This window comes from Helianthus annuus, chromosome 12 (genome assembly GCF_002127325.2).
Source record: "Helianthus annuus cultivar XRQ/B chromosome 12, HanXRQr2.0-SUNRISE, whole genome shotgun sequence".
Classification (NCBI taxonomy): Eukaryota; Viridiplantae; Streptophyta; class Magnoliopsida; order Asterales; family Asteraceae; genus Helianthus; species Helianthus annuus.
In genome coordinates this window covers 89,245,302-89,263,197 of record NC_035444.2, presented here as the reverse complement: position 1 = coordinate 89,263,197, position 17,896 = coordinate 89,245,302, and the positions used below count along the sequence as shown (strand labels likewise).

Genomic DNA, 17,896 nt, shown 5'->3' with positions numbered 1-17,896 from the left:
TATAAAGTCTCAAAAGAGCCCAAACCGGGGAATCAAATCGTTAGTAACGGTTCTGTTTGATTTGATTATATTTTCGATGGTTCGGTTTCAATTTTTGATAATAAAAAGCATTGCTAATAGTTTACCTCGTGGTTTCACCTGTAAAATCGTCAAGAATCGACCATGAACACCCCTAGTTATAATTAAGTATCAAAATTCATTTGGAACATGCATGTGTGAAGCTAGTGTTTCATGTGGGTGTGTTTGATTGTTGATGTATGAAAATGAAAAAAAAAAAAAAAAAACAAATCACTAGAACATTAAAACTTATGATCCAATTTTTTATAGCATAAAGTTTTCAACAATGCAATCTTGGAATTTTTTTTTTTTTTTTTTTTTTTTTGTAACATACTAATGGGCTCATTAAAATAAGCATATAAGTATATAACATATCTCCAGAATATTAGTGACCCAATATTTTAGGCCCAATGTGCCCACAAGTCCAGAAAACTAGTTACAGTTTGAAATCTTCAAATTGAATAACCCGGAATTCGAATTATTCGACTCGATGAACACCACTGCTTTAAATCTTATTTTTCGACCCGGCATCACTCGAGTCGGAGTGATCACTAGTCTCGGCAGTTGAGTCCATCTGATCACCCCCCTTCAAAGAAGCCGAATCCGATTGATCATCTTTCCAGTCCAACAAGTCCATTTGGTCATCGTCATCATTCCCCTTCCGATTTCTGATTTCGGATAAAGGCGGATCGAAGGACTCATGGCGGATTTGCGAGTGCGCCGCAGCGACAAAGATGGCGCCAGCTCCAGATCCACCATGAGCATGCTCCACAATCACATTATCTGCTAATGCACCTCCCAACATTTCCCAAATACTGCTGTGTAATAAATTTCTAAAAACTCTATAATGCTCGTATAACCCGCCTTCGATTATCACCACGCTTTTCTTGTCGTTGATTCTCCCGCGCTTTTTCATTATCCCGACTATGCACGCACCCGCCAAACGAGCTCCTCTTTCCGCCACGACGTCACACACTTCGGTCACGAGTTCTCTCACTGCTAGACTTGTTGAAGCAATCTACAGTCATAAATTGACATCAATATTAAATATATTAGAACTGTTTTTCTTCAGTGACGGTTTCGCCACTAGTGGTCACTTTGTCAAAGTAGTAACCGTCAGTAATCCGTCACAAGTAACACTGACCGTCCCTTGCTGATCCGTCACTGGGATTTCTGACGGAATCTTTTAAAATATATGTATATATATAGATATACGTTTTGGATTTGACCTATCCGTCACTAATTACCGACGGATGGGTAATTTTTTTGGTCGCTAAAAGTCAATTTTCTAGTAGCGTGTGTTGTTTATGGTTCCGGGTTTTACCCCAAAAACTTCCATAAGCTTCTCCTGGACAGCGTCGCGATTTTCTGATGTATCTTGATGCATGGCAGCCATATCCGGAGACCTGTTTACAACATAAATTATCAACAGTCCTGATTTTATTTTATAAAAATCTCTAAGTCAGATTTGTAACCCGAACCGAACTGATTTTTTTTTTTTTTTTTTTTTTTTGTACCTTAATATGTAAGGGGTCTTGAGTTTATCCGGAACAGTTTCTCCAAATAATGCAGTTTCTTTGGCCATTTTAAGTAACACTCTTCTCACTACCTCTCCTAGATATCTCCCTCCAATCAACTTCTCAAAAATCTGAAAAGAAAAAAATAGCAATTGTGTCAATCGTGTCGGGACGTGACATGTTAACGAATTTCAGGTTGCTGGACACACTTAAAATCGTGTAACCCCGATAAGACCAACATTACTTATTTATCTAAGAGTTAAACGGGTTGACAGACTGTAAATGAGTTGTAATCAAGTTGTAAATAGGTAAAATGATACATAGTTGGCGGGTTGACCTTATTAAATATATATTTTGTTCTTTATTTTAACTTTAAAAGGGTTGAGGGGTCGTGGACATGTTTATTAAACTAGTTAACCCGAACACGCCCCCCTTAAACTAAACAGCTCAACCCGAACATCACATGGATATCAAACGAGCTAGAAATGACAACCCGAAACATAATTAGTTTCATGTCATGTTTGAGTTTTCGGTCATGTCAAGAGCATTCGAAGTTGAATAAGTTAAGGGTTGTCGAGGACATGTTTTGTACCCGAGATCCTGGATTCGAGCTTTCCGAATCCAAGGCCATGTCAAACTGAGTTATAGGAAGATGTGGAGTATTAAATTTGCCCCATTGCATGTCAATAACCTGCAAATACTCATGATTATCAACTATTTCTTAAATCAGGATAAATAAATGCAAAAGAAAAAGAAAAAGAAAGAACCATTTCTCCAAATTTGTTTTTGTCTACTCCTCCTCCATTGGGAACAAACTGAGCTGACTCAACATAAACAGCATTAGTAGCTAACCCCAATGTAACAGCAGCTACACAATCCCTGTTGTAATATCTCCCACCTGACAGATCCCCCAATGTAGCATCTACCTACCATAATTCATTAAAAAAAAAAAAAACATTTTTAGGGCTTAGGTGTCAAATTCTCATTTGTTAAACATATGGTCGCGCGTCCCTTTTAGTACAAAGGTCAAAACCACGTCATAGTAGTCAATAGCGGTAAATAGCGACAAGCTACCTATATGTTGCGTTGCTGTAGCGACGAAATAGCGCCCCCTAATTCATGTTTAGTGATATAGTAGTAGAAAATTTAAGAAACATTTTACATGTATACTTTATCAAAAACAGCTAAAATACGCTATCACGGTGTCACTAATCATCTAAATGCGCTTCTTTTTTCAAATCGTGAAACAAAAAATCCTAATGGGCATCACTATTTATATTTATCAAAAACTAAAGAAATTTAATAAAAATAAAAAATAAAAACAAATTACATAAACGTCGTTGCTTGTCGCTAAACACCCTGTAGCGCCATTTGGGCGCATCGCTACGTAGTGTGCTATAGCGAGCGCCATAGCTGCTATTGACAGCTATGAACCGCACCATTTTTTGTTATACTTTTGAAAAAAAAAACACTTACCAATGTAGTGACCCGCAAATCTATTCCATGTTTTTCGAGCGCCTCGTTAAAGTCCTTTGCCAGCTCTTTCCCGGCCTGCATGTGTGTATTTAGCAACAATGGAATTTATGAGGGGGTAAAATGTAAATATAAATACCGAGAACTCAACTGCCTCATTGACAGGAAATGACTTCCATCTTATAACATTTGCACCGGCTGCTGCCGGTCCATCATGTAACGGGAAAGATACGGTGAAGCCCATTTTCCCTTTTGGAGCGATCGGGTTTGTTTTCGTGTTTATTGAGATGAAAACCGCGAGCTTTAGTGCTATGTAATCAAATAGTTCCTAAAACAGTAATAAGATCCATTATTAAGATTCTCATAATCCATATCACCATTATCTAAGATCTCAGAATCCATGTCAGGATTCTTAGAATCCGTGATCTAAGATACTTGGAATCCGTGATCTAAGATTCTTAGAATCTATATCAGGATTCCCAATATCTGTGATCTAAGATTCTCAGAATCCGTAACCAAGATTCTCAAATAGGGAATACCTTATAAGTGCCCGAAATGACTTCAGGGGGGATTTCTACTTCTTCTCTATCTAGATCAGTGATCGGGTCATTTCTCCCTCGAAGCCTTGCGCGCATCATCAAGAAGTTATCTTCACGTAGATTCACACCATAATATAAACCTTCCTCGGTACTACACACACAAATGAATTTAAAAAAAAAAAAAAAACAATCATTAATACAAAATAAACACAATATCATACAACACGTTCAATATATAACCAATTTTAAATAGAGAACCAGTAGAACATTATAAACTTATGTTACAACGGATCAAATATAGTGCGACACAACGTATAAAATGTCTACAGTTATATAACCATTAACCAACTTTATGCAGTTATGTGAACTTGTGCATACATATATAGATCTTGTAACAAAAAACTTATTATGTTAACATACATGTACATATATATAACGAAACATAGGGTCTGAGAAGGCTACCCAGAGGGAAGGGATGAGGTAACGGACGGAAGCATGACATAATCGGTCTGAGACTGATCAGAAAGACTGGTCTGCATATCGGAAACTAAGTCGAAGGCCACATGCCACAGCTTGGGGACAGGAGTGGCACAGTCATTGGCGAATTTGCGAAACATGCGTTGCGTTTGTTTCCATCGTCTCTCGTCTCGTTTCTTCCAACGGACAAGCAGCACTCCGGCCACCACCACGGTGGACACGGTGGCCACTGCGGCAACTGCAACTTCTTTCCTCATTGCAAAGAAAGTTTGTTGTTGGTTTTGGATTGAAAAGAATGTGTTTGAATTGGAAAATATGAACCACCGATGAATGAATGCATAACAGACAGAAGAGCGGTTTTTGTGGAGTGATGAAGAACGAGTCTCTCTCTCTCACTCTTTGTAATTTATGTTTTATGTTATCTTGTAACCGTTTTTTTTTCTTGGAATAAGTTTGTTTTTATTTAAGACAATAATAATTTCATTAGATACAAGATAGGGGTTGGTTAACGTACAATTTTACTTAACGTACGCTGAGCAGTTTCAACATGCGGGTTTTTTCCTTAAACATGCGGAATTGTTTTTTATCAACATGCGGCTTTTTTTTCTTAACATGCGATTCTTTATACTTTCCCACATGCGATTTTTTTTGTTTCTAACATGCAGACTTTCTTTTTCTTATATACACATGCGGATTTACCTCTCCAAACACAAATCCGCATGTTGTAAATCCAGTATCCGCGTGTTATATCTTACCGGCGTACGTTAAGCAAAATTGTACGGTACACTTTCTCTACAAGTAAGCTTTTAGTATATTTTTAATTAATAATAAATTTTAAAAAAAATCATTTAAACCGTGTGGTGTAATTTCTTCTGAAAATATAGGAATTATTTGATTAAAAGTCTGATAAAAAAATTGGAGTTTTTATTTGTATATCATCCGCAAATGATTAGAAATGTTCGTTCTTAGGGTGAGTGGTACAGAAACCTCTTAAAGCATTCGCAATCAGCGTTTTTGGAAGTGACCACCCGGTGTTAGAGCTGATCTAGAAGAGGGGGGTGGGGACGTGAAGGAGAGAGAATGTGACGTGAGAGGAGGAGACACATTATGGGCTCGTCCGTGGAGCTTAGGGGCTGTTTGGCAACTTCTGAATGGTTAAGTGCTGAATCAATTATAGGTCTTAACCATTCAGACTCAGTATAATGCTTAACCATTCAGAGGGAAAGGTCTTAACCATTCAGACTCAGTATAATGCTTAACCAAACAGCCCCTTAGTCCCATTGCTAATGCTCTTACAATTTTGAGAATTTTAGTGGGTTAAATTCAACAAACGATTTTTCTTGGAAATTGAACACGACTAAGATATCCAATAGTTTACAAATATCTTTTACGATAATCAAAACATGTTAGGTTAGGTTAATTTCTTAATATCAAGCTTAATCAAGATTGTGTGTGTATGTTCTTGAACTAATCTGACTAATAATTTATGGTTGAAAACTTGAAATCGACTGCAATCGCCATTGTAGTTGATTAGAATGAAAATCTATTCCACAAGACTAATTCACACTAACAATACATATCCAATAAGTCAAGCATTTGGTCAAAGGACAACAATGATCCCTCAAGTGGAGGAATTCTTATTTTTGACACAAAACCTTATTACACTTGTTTTTTAACAGCAATTCCTAGAATTATCAAGGATAAATTTATCACAATTTGCACCCTGCACGACTTAAACTCTCAATCTTTTGAATGTGGAATACCACTTGACCACCAAATGTCGTCGTCTCCTGGGGCGCATCTTATTACACTTACAATAATGTATCACACATTCGCATTTTAAGACAATTTTCAAGATAATTGAATTAAACCAATGGCAACATATATTATGAATGAATAGGAATTTAAGACTTTTAATTAATAAAATAAAATGTTTCCATAGTATGTTACACCAGACTTTTGATCTTGGTGTTGCTTTCATACAAGATCAACAGTTCCGAAAACATGGTTCCAAACGATCAGATGCAACACCGCAGTGGCAAAGGGCGACAGCAGTTGGATGAACAACAGGCAGCCGGCCTTAACACCAGGGTCCCTTGGTGCCTTAAAAAGGCATGGCAGCCAGCACGGTGATGGTTATGCCTGATACCATGTCATATTGTAAATAAAAACCCTGCACGGACAACTGTATACTGACACAATATTTGTAGATACAACGTTACATAGAAAACCCTAGAAGGTAGAGGCGGAAATTGGTGGGTCCCGCAAGTTCACTGGTAACAGGTACTCATTCAACAAAACAAATAAATACAGAGGGAATGTAAAAAAAAAGGTAATATAAGTAAGCTTGTTACAACTAACTAAACCGAGAATATTATTATGAAATAGAGATTATTTACCTGGAAAAATATTATTTCTTTAGCGACATGTAAGCTGAAACATGTATATCATAGCACTCTGCATCCCATGATACATCTTTTGACATTGCCTCCAGTATTTTTCTATTCCACTGTGATGGCTTCTTCTTCTACAACCACCCAATCAAATTTATAAATAAAACCTAAATAAAATATTGGCGGAAATTAAGAGTTTGTTTAGGATAAGATACCCACAATTTCGTCAATCGCTTGACTTAACGAGACATTTGCAAAGGTGTTTATAATGTACTCTGACAATTGTGTGCGTTCGGTGTTGCCAGGATCGATAAACTTCCTGATACAATTAAATTAAAAGTTTAATAACAAATGAAAGAAAAATCATAGTGAAGGACAACGCATTGTGTAGATTTACCTTAATCTGTCATCAGTAAAATTCACAGGAACGGGAGCAGCTCCATATTTTATGGCCTTGACCTACATTTTAATGGTAAATATATAACGAAATATACAAAAGTAAATAAATAAAATTAAAGAATGACATACTGGCATTTGAAGCATTGGATCATCGAAAGAACACAAGATTATATCGGATCCAGCAAAGATCAAATGCAATAGAGATTCATCATACTCGTCAACAAATCTCACATTTTCATCCTGAAAAAACATAACTTACGACACATTTAATTTATTAAATAAAATACTGGGATTTTTGTCACTTTGTTCATACCTTGAGACCTTCCTGAAAGGATTCCAGTTTGTTTTTCATTCCGTATATTTTGCTAATTCCCACAAAGATGAACTGCAGATATTTTTCAATAGATGACACGAGAATCGAGATTTCTTTAAAGCAAAATTTATATATGATCATGTTTGTTGAGCACTAACCTGAACACCCCTAGTGGAAGAATCCCGAACAAGCGATTTAATATTCTCCAAATCAACATCCGAATCTTCGGTAAACATGTACCCGACCTGATAATATGTAACAACTTAATAAATAATTATCTATTAAAAATCCATTAATAAGAAAATTAAAAAAACGAACCACTTACAAAAACAGATGCAATATTTTCAGGTAACCCTAGCTGCTGTTGTAACGCAGCTTTGGAAATCGCTTTTCCCCTCGTATCGTCCGCAGTGTAGCCGCGTGGAAGAAACTTGTCCTGTGAAGGATCCCATGGTGAGTCATCGTACCCAAATGGAGCAATCAGTAATTTGTCCCTGAAATAACATAAATTATCCCATCCTGAGTCACCATATCCAAAAGGTATATTATGGATAGTACAAAAAAGAGTAAAATGCCGTTTTACTCCCTGAGGTTTGGCCAGTTTTGCGACTTTCGTCCAAAGGTTTGAAATATTTGCCATTTTCTTCCGGCTTGTTAACTACATCCATTTTTCTCCGTTAAGTCTAAGGTATTTCCGTCTTTTTTGCTAACTTAAAAGGCATTTCGATCTTTTTCACTTTATGTAAAAAGACCGAATTGCCCTTTAAGTTAACAAAAATACGGAAATACCCCTGACTTAACGGAGAAAAATGGATGGAGTTAACGAGCCGGATGAAAATGGCAAAGATTTCAAATCTTTTGGATCCAGATGTGGAAAAACAAACCATTGGACGAAAGTCGCAAAACTGGCCAAACTTCAGGGGCGAAAATGGCATTTTACATTTACAAAAAAAAAAAAAAAAAAAAAAAAAAAAAAAACCTTACTTATGAGTATCCAAGGCAAATTCCAGTCCATGGCTCAGAGTACTAACTATTTGATCTTTTGAATGTATTGATGACATCACTATGACTTTGTTTGAATAAACAATTCCAGCCTGCTTGTTAACAATATTTGTTAAAATCCAAATCGAGCATATATAATTATAGCAACAGCAATTGTTTTGATCCAACTTTAAGTATAGTTAATGGAATTATAACAACCTTTAAGATGTTAACAAGATGTGGCTTATTATTGTCTTGCAAGCGATCATGACGATGCAATTTAGCTGGATCAAGCCCACACATTGCCAATTTATCAGGTTGCTCAAGGCACTACAAAATTATAATAAAAACAAATTAATATCATAAATTGATGAAAAATTATAGAGTTAAATGCCATTTTAGTCCCTGTGGTTTGGGCCATTTTGCCAGTTTAGTCCAAAGGTTTCATTTTTAACCTGTGGGTCCAAAAAGGTTTCACAGTTGCCATTTTAGTCCACTGAGTTAACTTCATCCATTTTTTCTGTTAACGAGAAGGCCAATTCGGTCATTTTATATGGCTGAATTGCCCTTTTAGTTAACAGCATTACATACAAAATGACCAAATTGCCTTCTCGTTAACGGAAAAAATGGATGAAGTTAACCAAGTGGACTAAAATGGCAACTGTGAAACCTTTTTGGACCCACAGGTTAAAAATGAAACCTTTGGACTAAACTGACAAAATGACCCAAACCACAGGGACTAAAATGGCATTTAACTCAAAATTATATAACGTTATAATTTCACCTGAGATTTAAGGCCCTGGCAAGTCAACAGTATTCTAGTAGCAGCAAGACCCTGCATATTCAAACGATTCGAAAAAGTTCACTATAAAAATCCTATACTTTGCATAAAGTAACAGATATGTTATATTAATTTCACCTGATTAGCAAAAATATCCCAAAATAACGGTCCGACAATCGAAGTTTCCCAGTTGTGTATATGTATCACATCAGGTTTCTTTCCTGATTTAAGTATATAATCCAGTGAGGCACGAGAAAAATACGAGAATCTGTCACCATCAAGTGAATAACTGATTAAAAATAAAATCGAGATATAGAAAGAAATGGATTTGGACCCTAGTTTTTCAAAACTACATGGATGGTCCCTATGGTTTGCACTTTGTGACACATTTAGTCCCCAGCTAACATATCTAAAGGTTTTAGCATGTCCAAGTTAGTGACTAAATGCGTTACAAAGCGTAAACAACATGGACCATCCATGCACTTTTGGAAAAAGCTAGGGACCAAATGCGTTACAAAATTGCAAACCATAGGGGCCATATGTGTACTTTTGGAAAGCTAGGGACCAAATCCAAATTTTGGTAAACCACAGGGACCATGCGTGTACTTTAGTAAAAGTTATTTAAATAAACTTAAGTAATTGGAAGCAAGAGGAGTTACTGACCGCTCAAAGTCATTTGGGTATCCATATATATTCTCCGTGTTGAAGAACGATGAGTAGTAAACCGGCTGTATAAAAGTAGCCGCTATGCCATTTACAACGCTGTAACGATAAAAAAAATTGCATTCTATGATATTTAACAAACTAAATGGAAAATGTTCGATACATAATCGGAGTTTAAGAGATTCACCCGGTCCAAATCCTGTTCCTGTGCAATTGACCGTCAAAATATGAAAAGAACTCTGCCTTAATTTCCCATAAAGAGTTGATGCTTTCGAGATTTAGAGTTGCATACCTGTTCAGAAACAATATTAACTTCTTTCATTCACAAACATACGAAGCAACAAAATAATAATAAGAGTAAAATGCCATTTTCGTCCCTGAGGTTTGGCCGGTTTTGCGACTTTCGTCCAAAGGTTTGTTTTTCCGTATCTGGATCCAAAAGGTTTGGAATCTAGCCATTTTCATCCGGCTCGTTAACTCCATTCATTTTTCTCCGTTAAGTCAGAGGTATTTCCGTCTTTTGTGTTAACTTAAAGGGCAATTCGGTCTTTTTTACTTTACGTAAAAAGACCGAATACCCCTGAAAAAGACCAAATTGCTCTTTAAGTTAACAAAAAAGACAGAAATACCCCTGACTTAACGGAGAAAAATGGATGGAGTTAACAAGCCGGATGAAAATGGCAAGATTTCAAACCTTTTGTATCCAGATGCGGAAAAACAAACCCTTGGACGAAAGTCACAAAACTGGCCAAACCTCAGAGACAAAAATGACATTTTACTCTAATAATAATAATAATAATAATAATAATAATAATAATAATAATAATAATAATAATAATAATAATAATAATAATAATAATAATAATATAATAAGAGTTCAACAATTACATGGGTAATATAACTTCCACCAAATTTCCATGCCTCTGCAGCACATGAGATAACGAAGTGACATACGACGCCAAAGATCCAACCGAAGCAACCGGTTCCATTTCAGTACAAATGTGGATTATGTGAAAACCTTTCCTGTGAAACAATAAACATACCGACATGTGATTACTATAACAATTTTTTTCTTCAAATCTTGGAACATTACATTTTTTTTTTGTTTGAAACGTGACGAAGTTGTGCCAAAATTTCAGCGTCACTTTTAGAGATGATGTCAGCGAAATAATCAGCTACGTTAAGTGATGTGTTGATGACTAGACTTCTAAAGCCGGAAGCTTCTCTAGTGTCGAGGATCCCAGTCAGCACCATTGAGTCTATTCTTAGCAGCAATTCGGAGATGATTGAGAAAGGATCTGATACAAAACGTAAGAAATTAGAACTAGCATTTGAGACCCGTAAAATAAAATGTTATATTAAATGTTGATGACTTAACCTCAGTTGTAAATAAGGTGTTTACGACTTCACAGTGCGGTTCGGCCGGTTTTGACAAAAGTCTTGGCCGGACCGCTAACTACGGTTTCGGGATACGACAACCAAAGCGGCCGGGTTGTGTGGGTCGGTCAGAGCGGCCGGTTTGGCGGTTTAACTGTTCGGTTGGTGGTTTGAACCCTTTTTTTCCTTCAAAATTATTAGTTTGTATTGAAATGTTAAAATTAAGAGTAAAGTACACGGATAGTCCTTGTGGTTTACCAAAATTATGGATTTGGTCCCTAGCTTTCCAAAAGTACATGGATGGTCCCTTTGGTTTACACTTTGCATGCATTTAGTCCTCAGCCAACAATTCTAAAGGTTTTAGCATGTTCAAGTTAGGGACTAAATGCATTACAAAGTGCAAACCGCAAGGACCATCCATATACTTTTGGAAAAAAAAAAAAACTGGGCACTAAATGCGTTACAAAGTGCAAACCACATGGACCATCTATGTACTTTTGGAAAGCTAGAGACCAAATCTAAAATTTTGGTAAACCACAAGGACTATCTGTGTACTTTACAAAAAGATGACTCATGATTATAAATACATATACATTTACATATTCCAAAAATAAAATATATATGTGTGCGTGTAATTAATAAAGGTTAAACGGCCGGTTCCAAGTTTCTAATCAGTCGGAATCGTTAAACCGCCAAACAGCAAAAAGCGAACCATGAACCAAGCCCGCTTGGATCTCAAACCCACCAACTTGCTTCAGTTTCGGAGGTTCACTCGGTTTCAACAGTTTTGGACAACTCTAGTTCTAAAGTTCAGAGCTTTATGATTACTCAAGCATAAACTAACTGTGACACGTTAATAAAGAAGCCTTTTATTTACCTTCTTTAATGGAAGCATGTGTTTGACTTTCCAGCTGCTCTAACTTTTCAAGCAAGGATTTTTGTTCTTTTTTCATTTCATCTAGCTCTTCTATAGCTTGTACTCGTTGTCTGTTTAAGTACATAATATCTGGATCAAACATTAAACAAATATGAATAGCTACATAATAATGACAATGTGATACTGGAAGTCAAATAGTCAATATTCAACACTGCAATATTTAAAAGTAAACGATAAGATATGCGACTCACTCCTTTGAGCTTCTGTGAAAAGCCGCCAGATGTCATTATGAGTTCTTTCGGGTTCGTCATTTTTGGACTGCAGGGGGTCTTTTAGAATTATAAAATAGGCCTTAATTAATTTGATACATAAAGAAAAGATAAATCAGCTGCAGAGAGAACTGATAGTTACCTGATTTAACTCAACGCTATTGTGATTTTCTAACCTGGATTAGACACATGAGTTTAAATTAGTCTAGTATCGAATTAGACTGAATGACTAGTTGATTACATTGATGAAGTGTAAACCCTTTTACATTGATCATAGCATAATAGACACAAACAATAAAAGATAATTACATATGAGAGTATACAATTAACAGAATACTATATGTTGATGCTTATAAGACCTGGAAACAAGATTGGACTGGAAGAACATGATACTCAATGTAGACCGACGTGTATCAGGAAACAAACCTAGTCTGCATTGTGATACACAACTAACCTATCAACAGATGAAGGTAAAATGTGAAGACACTGATTGATGGTGCCTTGTATATATAGAAGATTACGTTTAAGAGCATTAAAGTGAAGTGAGGTTTGTAAGATCATGCACAAAAACAACAGACTTGCAGAATGTCATAGGCAATAATAGGATACGTGAATGTCAAATATTGAAGGGCAACGTCAAGACGGCTATAGGGAGTAGGGTCGGGCACACATGTAACACTAGGCGGTAATCATCCAAGAATAAGACGTTAATTTTTTAAAACCATTCTTACTTACTAGTCTTAGTAGTAGAACAAGAAAAGGTAAAAAGACCGTGTTTGCCTAATTGACAAGCATGACATATAGACAATGTTTTACTGGAACAAGTACGGGGCAGAACGACGACACATGAGTGCTATTGCCGTGACGAAGCATGGATCTGTATAATGAGACAGACACAGGGTTATCCGTTATCTGTTGCAGATATTCAAACAGACACTAAACTTTTTTACCGCTATCTGTATAAGTTGCTTTAAGGGTAAAACTAATCAAACCCAGTTTGTTTTGGGTAAGGATCCGGCACAAAATGTCCTTAACCTAGGAGGTGTGGGTCAAACGAACTCCAATTGAGCTCATTCCATCGGCGTTGGAACCAGCTCGTCGAACTCTAACCCCTTGACCCTAAACCCTAAAATCTAAAAGCTAGATAAATCCTAAAGGCTAAAAGCTAAGTTAAACTCTAAGAGCTAAACCCTGTATATATTTGAATAGGGTTCCAACGTCGCTGGAATGAGGTAAATCGGAGTTAATTTGGCCCGGTTACCTACACTTCCTAGGTTAAGATTGTTTTGGATTTGATCCTTCTTCCACTGCCTACCTGTCCTAACTATAACTTACAAACAGATACTAATCCAATAGCCTGTGAAAAGATCAATTAGGGTTTACTTAATTAAACCAACCAAAATCAACTCACATAAATTCTCGAAATACAAGCAAGCAGAACAGCTCCTAAACTAAATTTCTTATAAAAAAATGCTACTAAACAAAATTATGTTTAGGGATCCATAACTGTGATCATAATAATATTCAAATCAGCAAACATGACGCAATGTAGTAAGTTCAACTGATGATCATAAGTACGAAGTATCCTAACATTTGAATCTAATTATTGACATAGATGAAGTAAATATGAGGGTTGAATACTACCCGAAGCAACAAACAACGGGTCGATTGTTATGAGGTTTCGACTTGGGGATTCTGTTGAATTGAGGAGGGACTGTAGCTCTCAGTGAGACCTCCATGACTGATTCTGTCGTTGAAGATTATTATTATTTGATCAAAGAGATGTAATTTTGTGGATGAAAATGGTGGAAGAGAAACAAACGGGTGTGTAAGGATAATTGTAAAAGGTTAAAAACCAATTCAATAATATATCTCATAAAAGTTTCAAAATCAAATAACATTTTTACTTATTTTACGAGTTGGTGAATCGTGTCTAGTGGGTTATTCGTTTATCAAATAACATTTACACTCCATAAATTAGCAACAATTTTGTGCATAAGGTGTTGTAATTTATGTTTGGGGGTTTTCAAAAAAAAGTTGATTTTTTAACTTTAAGTACCCAAAAGCTTTTTATGTTTTGTAATTTTAACACATATAAATTGTTTTTTTTTCATTTTTAACTCAAAAGTTTTATTATTTTCAATTTAACCTCACAATATTTTTACCTTCAACTTTGGTCCCTCTACTTTTCATCTTTCGCAAATTTTCTTTTACTTTCGTGCTAAATTTTGCGAGTTAAGACGACGCGACGTGTGTGTGTCGTTTAACGTTTTTTTGTTTCGTTCAAAATTATGCGAGTTAATACGACACAACATACATGTGTGGTTCAATGTTTTACATTTATTTTTTTCGTTTGACAAGTTTGTCACAACGCGCGGGTCCTAGATCGACTCAGTGTTGGTAGTCGCTGACGGTGGTGTGGCATTAATGCTATTTGGCATAGTTCTACGCCCCCGCCGCAACGCGGGGGGAGTTTAAATCTAGTTTTTAGTTATTTTACGAGTTGGTGAATCGTGTCTAGTGGGTTATTCGTTTATGTTGTTTTGTTTAGTTATAAACTAGGTTAGTTCCCTGTGTGTTACACAGGTTGAACAATTTAAATTATATAATAAATATTCTTGTAAACGTAAATCAAAGACGGAGACATTTATATATTTTTGATAAATAATGAAACTAATAATAATAGTAAAAAAATCTCATACATGTGTACAGAGGCGTTTCTGAGAATTCATGTACCCTATTTGAGCTCGAAAAAATATCTTCTTCCTTAATGTTTTATTATTATTAATTAATTTTAAAATCAAATGGGTATTTGGCTCACTAAAACTAATGCCAATGGGCTAACTTCCAAACAATAAAAATTCGAAAAAATATGTTCTTCTGTAATGTTTTATTATTATTATTATTATTATTATTATTATTATTATTATTATTATTATTATTATTATTATTATTATACATATATTAAAAAAGAAACCTTGTGAATAATAACTTCAGCCACCAGACGATCTTATTGTATATATATACATCTTTTCCCCCATTTAAATTAGTGCTGTCATTTGGTAAAGAGGTTGGTTTGTACCGTTTTCTTAATAAAAGGCGCCGGTTCGAGCCCCTTCTTCTCTTTTTTTTTGGGGAAAATTACGGCAGTAGCCGCTTGACCAAGCTTTTTACGAAAATAGCCATTTGACCAGGCTTTATGCACCTTCCCATCCAAGTGAACCCCCATTTTATGCACCTTCAATCCAGCCACAACCAAACGGACACGTGTCCCTCTTACCTGAACCGGCTTTATGCCGCTACACATGTCAGCCGAGCCGCTTCGCCCAATATCTGATTTATGCCGCTTTGTGGTACTGCCAAGCCGAGCCGCTTCATGGCCAAGCCGAGCCGCTTTGCCCCATTCCAAGCCGCTACACCCTGGATCTAAGCCGCTTCAGCATGCCACCTACCCCCAAGCCGTTTCATTTGAATTTATGAGCTTTCAACCCATGCCCAAGCCGCTACACCCTGGATCTAAGCCGCTTCAGCATGCCACCTACCCCCAAGCCGTTTCATTTGAATTTATGAGCTTTCAACACATGCCCAAGCCTTTACATGTGCAAATTAATAAAAAGATAAGTAATTTTGAGTAATGTTTATTTGGCCTGAAAACAATAAAAAATATGGCTAGAAAAAGAAACACTGTCCACATCAATATTTAAAAACGATATTTCTTAGTTAAAAGATATAAGCTAGTATGTGTATAAATTTTTTTGATATTTTTCTTAGACGGCCTTCATAAAAAAATATGGAGAAAAGAGTATTTTGATATTTTTTTTGATGTATTTTGATATTTTTTGATGTATTTTGATATTTTTTAAAAAATACTACTGAAGCGGCTCGGCTTGTACTTGTAGCGGCTCGGCTTGTACTTGTAGCGGCTCGGCTTGTACTTGTGGGGCAGGGGGCGAAGCGGCTCGGCTTGTACTTGTAGCGGCTCGGCTGACATGTGTGGCGGCATAAAGCCGGTTCAGGTAAGAGGGACACGTGTCAGCTTGGTTGTGGCTGGATTGAAGGTGCATAAAAAAGAGGGTTCACTTGGATGGGAAGGTGCATAAAGCCTGGTCAAATGGCTATTTTGGTAAACACCTTGGTCAAGCGGCTACTGCCGTAATTTTCCCCCGCTTTATTTTCCCCTTCTCAAAAGCTAAATGTAGAGACAAAGAAAGAGAGAGAACGAGACAGCAAACAGAGCAGTAAGAGAGAGAGAGAAACAAAGAGAGTCCCCGGCAACCGGCCTTCGACGCGTGCTTGCCTCCCACAAACAGAACCGAGGTCATCGACTCTAGGGCTTTCCGGTGAAGATTCGAGCGATCAGAGGTGGTAGTGGCGAGTTCCGACGAGTCTAGGGTTCCGCCGTGACCCATGATGACAGCGGCGATGTGGTGAATCTACTTCCAAAACCACCTCTTACTTTACCATTCCAGATTTCATGACAACCTATGTGATTGAAGTAATTTACTGAAATTCAGGTTTGATAATTTCTTATTATTGTTCTTATTATAGGATTTGAAAATGTTAAACTAACAGTGGTTGCTAAAAAGGTGAACCTTAGAGATCCATATTCACTGTTTGGTCAAACTGGTCATAATTGAAATTGTTGTCTTAAATCACAATCATCCGCAGAGTTAGAAATTCTAACTAGAAAATTTGTAGCATATTTTGAAATTAAAATTATGGTATTGTTTGATGGACATATTGTCTTAAAGAAACTCTTCTTTGGCACCGTTTTCTTTATTTAGGGCACTTCCAGACATATTTTATATTTTTATTATTCTATTCGTGTATGACTGCAGACCGATCATCAAATTTTCTGCTGTGGTTGTATGGAGCAAGGTGCACCCGCCGCAACGCACGAGTTGAATACTAAACCAAACCGACGCGCAGGTCAAACCGATATCTCACGAGATTGATCAGGTATTTACTATCATAGTTAATGATTCAACCCTAATAATAATTAGTTATACCACGAGATTTAATCGAGTACGTTCCTGTGGATGGAAGTTTGATTTGAATGCATAAGTCTAAGGAAGCCTACTGTTTCTGCTTATCACCTCATTTCATTGCATTATGTTTATGAAGGTCTAGAAAACTCAGTATGGCTCTTTGAGTCTGATTTTGTTTAATTGTCTAATTTAGTATGTGCTTTAGGTCGTTATGATCGATTTTGAGGAAAATTCTACCATCAAAGTAAGCCCCCTACCCAGACTTGGCAAAGCAACATCAACAACAGCATAGGGCTTCATGGTTTCACGTAGTATATTATCGTCACAATTCATTCATTATTATACAATTCATAGGTCTGAAGTGATAAAACCCTTCCTAACTTTTTTTTCAATTATCATTATGTCATTATGTCATTTAATTGTAACGGGTCAGATTGCAGTTTAAGTTTTGCTGCTTGCAGCTACTATTTTACAACAAACTGACTTCAATATGTCAACACATGATTAAGGTAACCACCTATATGTGCCCTTCATTTAACATTGCTAATTTGAGACATGATATAGAGTGCTTTTTTGTGAATGATGCCACATCTTGAACAACATTTTCTCATGACTTTTAAGTTTTTTGATTAGTTTTATATGTTTTTGGGTGAAAGATCTTGTTTAATTTTAAAATCAAATGGTTGTTTGGCTCACTAAAACTAATGTCAATGGGCTAACTTCCAAACAATAAAAATTGTTTTATAAATGAGTCTATCTTTGAGTTGGTATAGGCATACTATTTAAAAAAAT

The 17,896-nt window shown here is 36.3% G+C and overlaps 2 protein-coding genes and 1 long non-coding RNA gene across 10 annotated transcripts; 1 reads left to right on the top strand and 2 right to left on the bottom strand.

Annotated features, from left to right (window-relative positions):
• Nucleotides 1-357: 357 nt before the first annotated feature.
• Nucleotides 358-4,456, bottom strand: LOC110895490 (probable hexokinase-like 2 protein). Of its 2 annotated transcripts, XM_022142813.2 has the most exons (9): nt 4,049-4,454; nt 3,587-3,737; nt 3,199-3,375; nt 3,051-3,125; nt 2,342-2,500; nt 2,167-2,265; nt 1,575-1,705; nt 1,382-1,463; nt 358-1,075 (listed from the first exon to the last, which is right to left on the bottom strand). In XM_022142813.2, exons 1-9 carry the CDS (start codon nt 4,318-4,320, stop codon nt 563-565), a joined length of 1,659 nt encoding a protein of 552 aa, XP_021998505.1. In that variant the 5' UTR covers nt 4,321-4,454; the 3' UTR covers nt 358-562. The 2 variants fall into 2 exon arrangements, with proteins under 2 accessions (XP_021998505.1, XP_035836959.1); XM_035981066.1 differs by lacking the exon at nt 2,167-2,265 and having other exon boundaries at nt 4,049-4,456.
• A 1,496-nt stretch (nt 4,457-5,952) lies between these two features.
• Nucleotides 5,953-13,951, bottom strand: LOC110895491 (probable starch synthase 4, chloroplastic/amyloplastic). Of its 7 annotated transcripts, none has more exons than XM_022142814.2 (20): nt 13,761-13,951; nt 12,259-12,292; nt 12,099-12,165; nt 11,848-11,976; nt 10,687-10,891; nt 10,482-10,616; nt 9,781-9,885; nt 9,594-9,692; nt 9,069-9,198; nt 8,934-8,984; nt 8,369-8,479; nt 8,153-8,262; nt 7,494-7,662; nt 7,327-7,413; nt 7,169-7,240; nt 6,985-7,095; nt 6,854-6,915; nt 6,676-6,775; nt 6,463-6,590; nt 5,953-6,336 (listed from the first exon to the last, which is right to left on the bottom strand). In XM_022142814.2, exons 1-19 carry the CDS (start codon nt 13,853-13,855, stop codon nt 6,474-6,476), a joined length of 1,989 nt encoding a protein of 662 aa, XP_021998506.1. In that variant the 5' UTR covers nt 13,856-13,951; the 3' UTR covers nt 5,953-6,336; nt 6,463-6,473. The 7 variants fall into 7 exon arrangements, with proteins under 7 accessions (XP_021998506.1, XP_021998510.1, XP_021998507.1 ...); XM_022142818.2 differs by having other exon boundaries at nt 5,953-6,248; XM_022142815.2 differs by having other exon boundaries at nt 5,953-6,236.
• A 2,383-nt stretch (nt 13,952-16,334) lies between these two features.
• Nucleotides 16,335-17,609, top strand: LOC118484935. Its single transcript, XR_004875132.1, has 3 exons — nt 16,335-16,630; nt 16,955-17,075; nt 17,310-17,609. It is a non-coding gene; the product is annotated as an uncharacterized LOC118484935 (long non-coding RNA).
• The last annotated feature ends 287 nt before the right edge of the window (nt 17,610-17,896 follow it).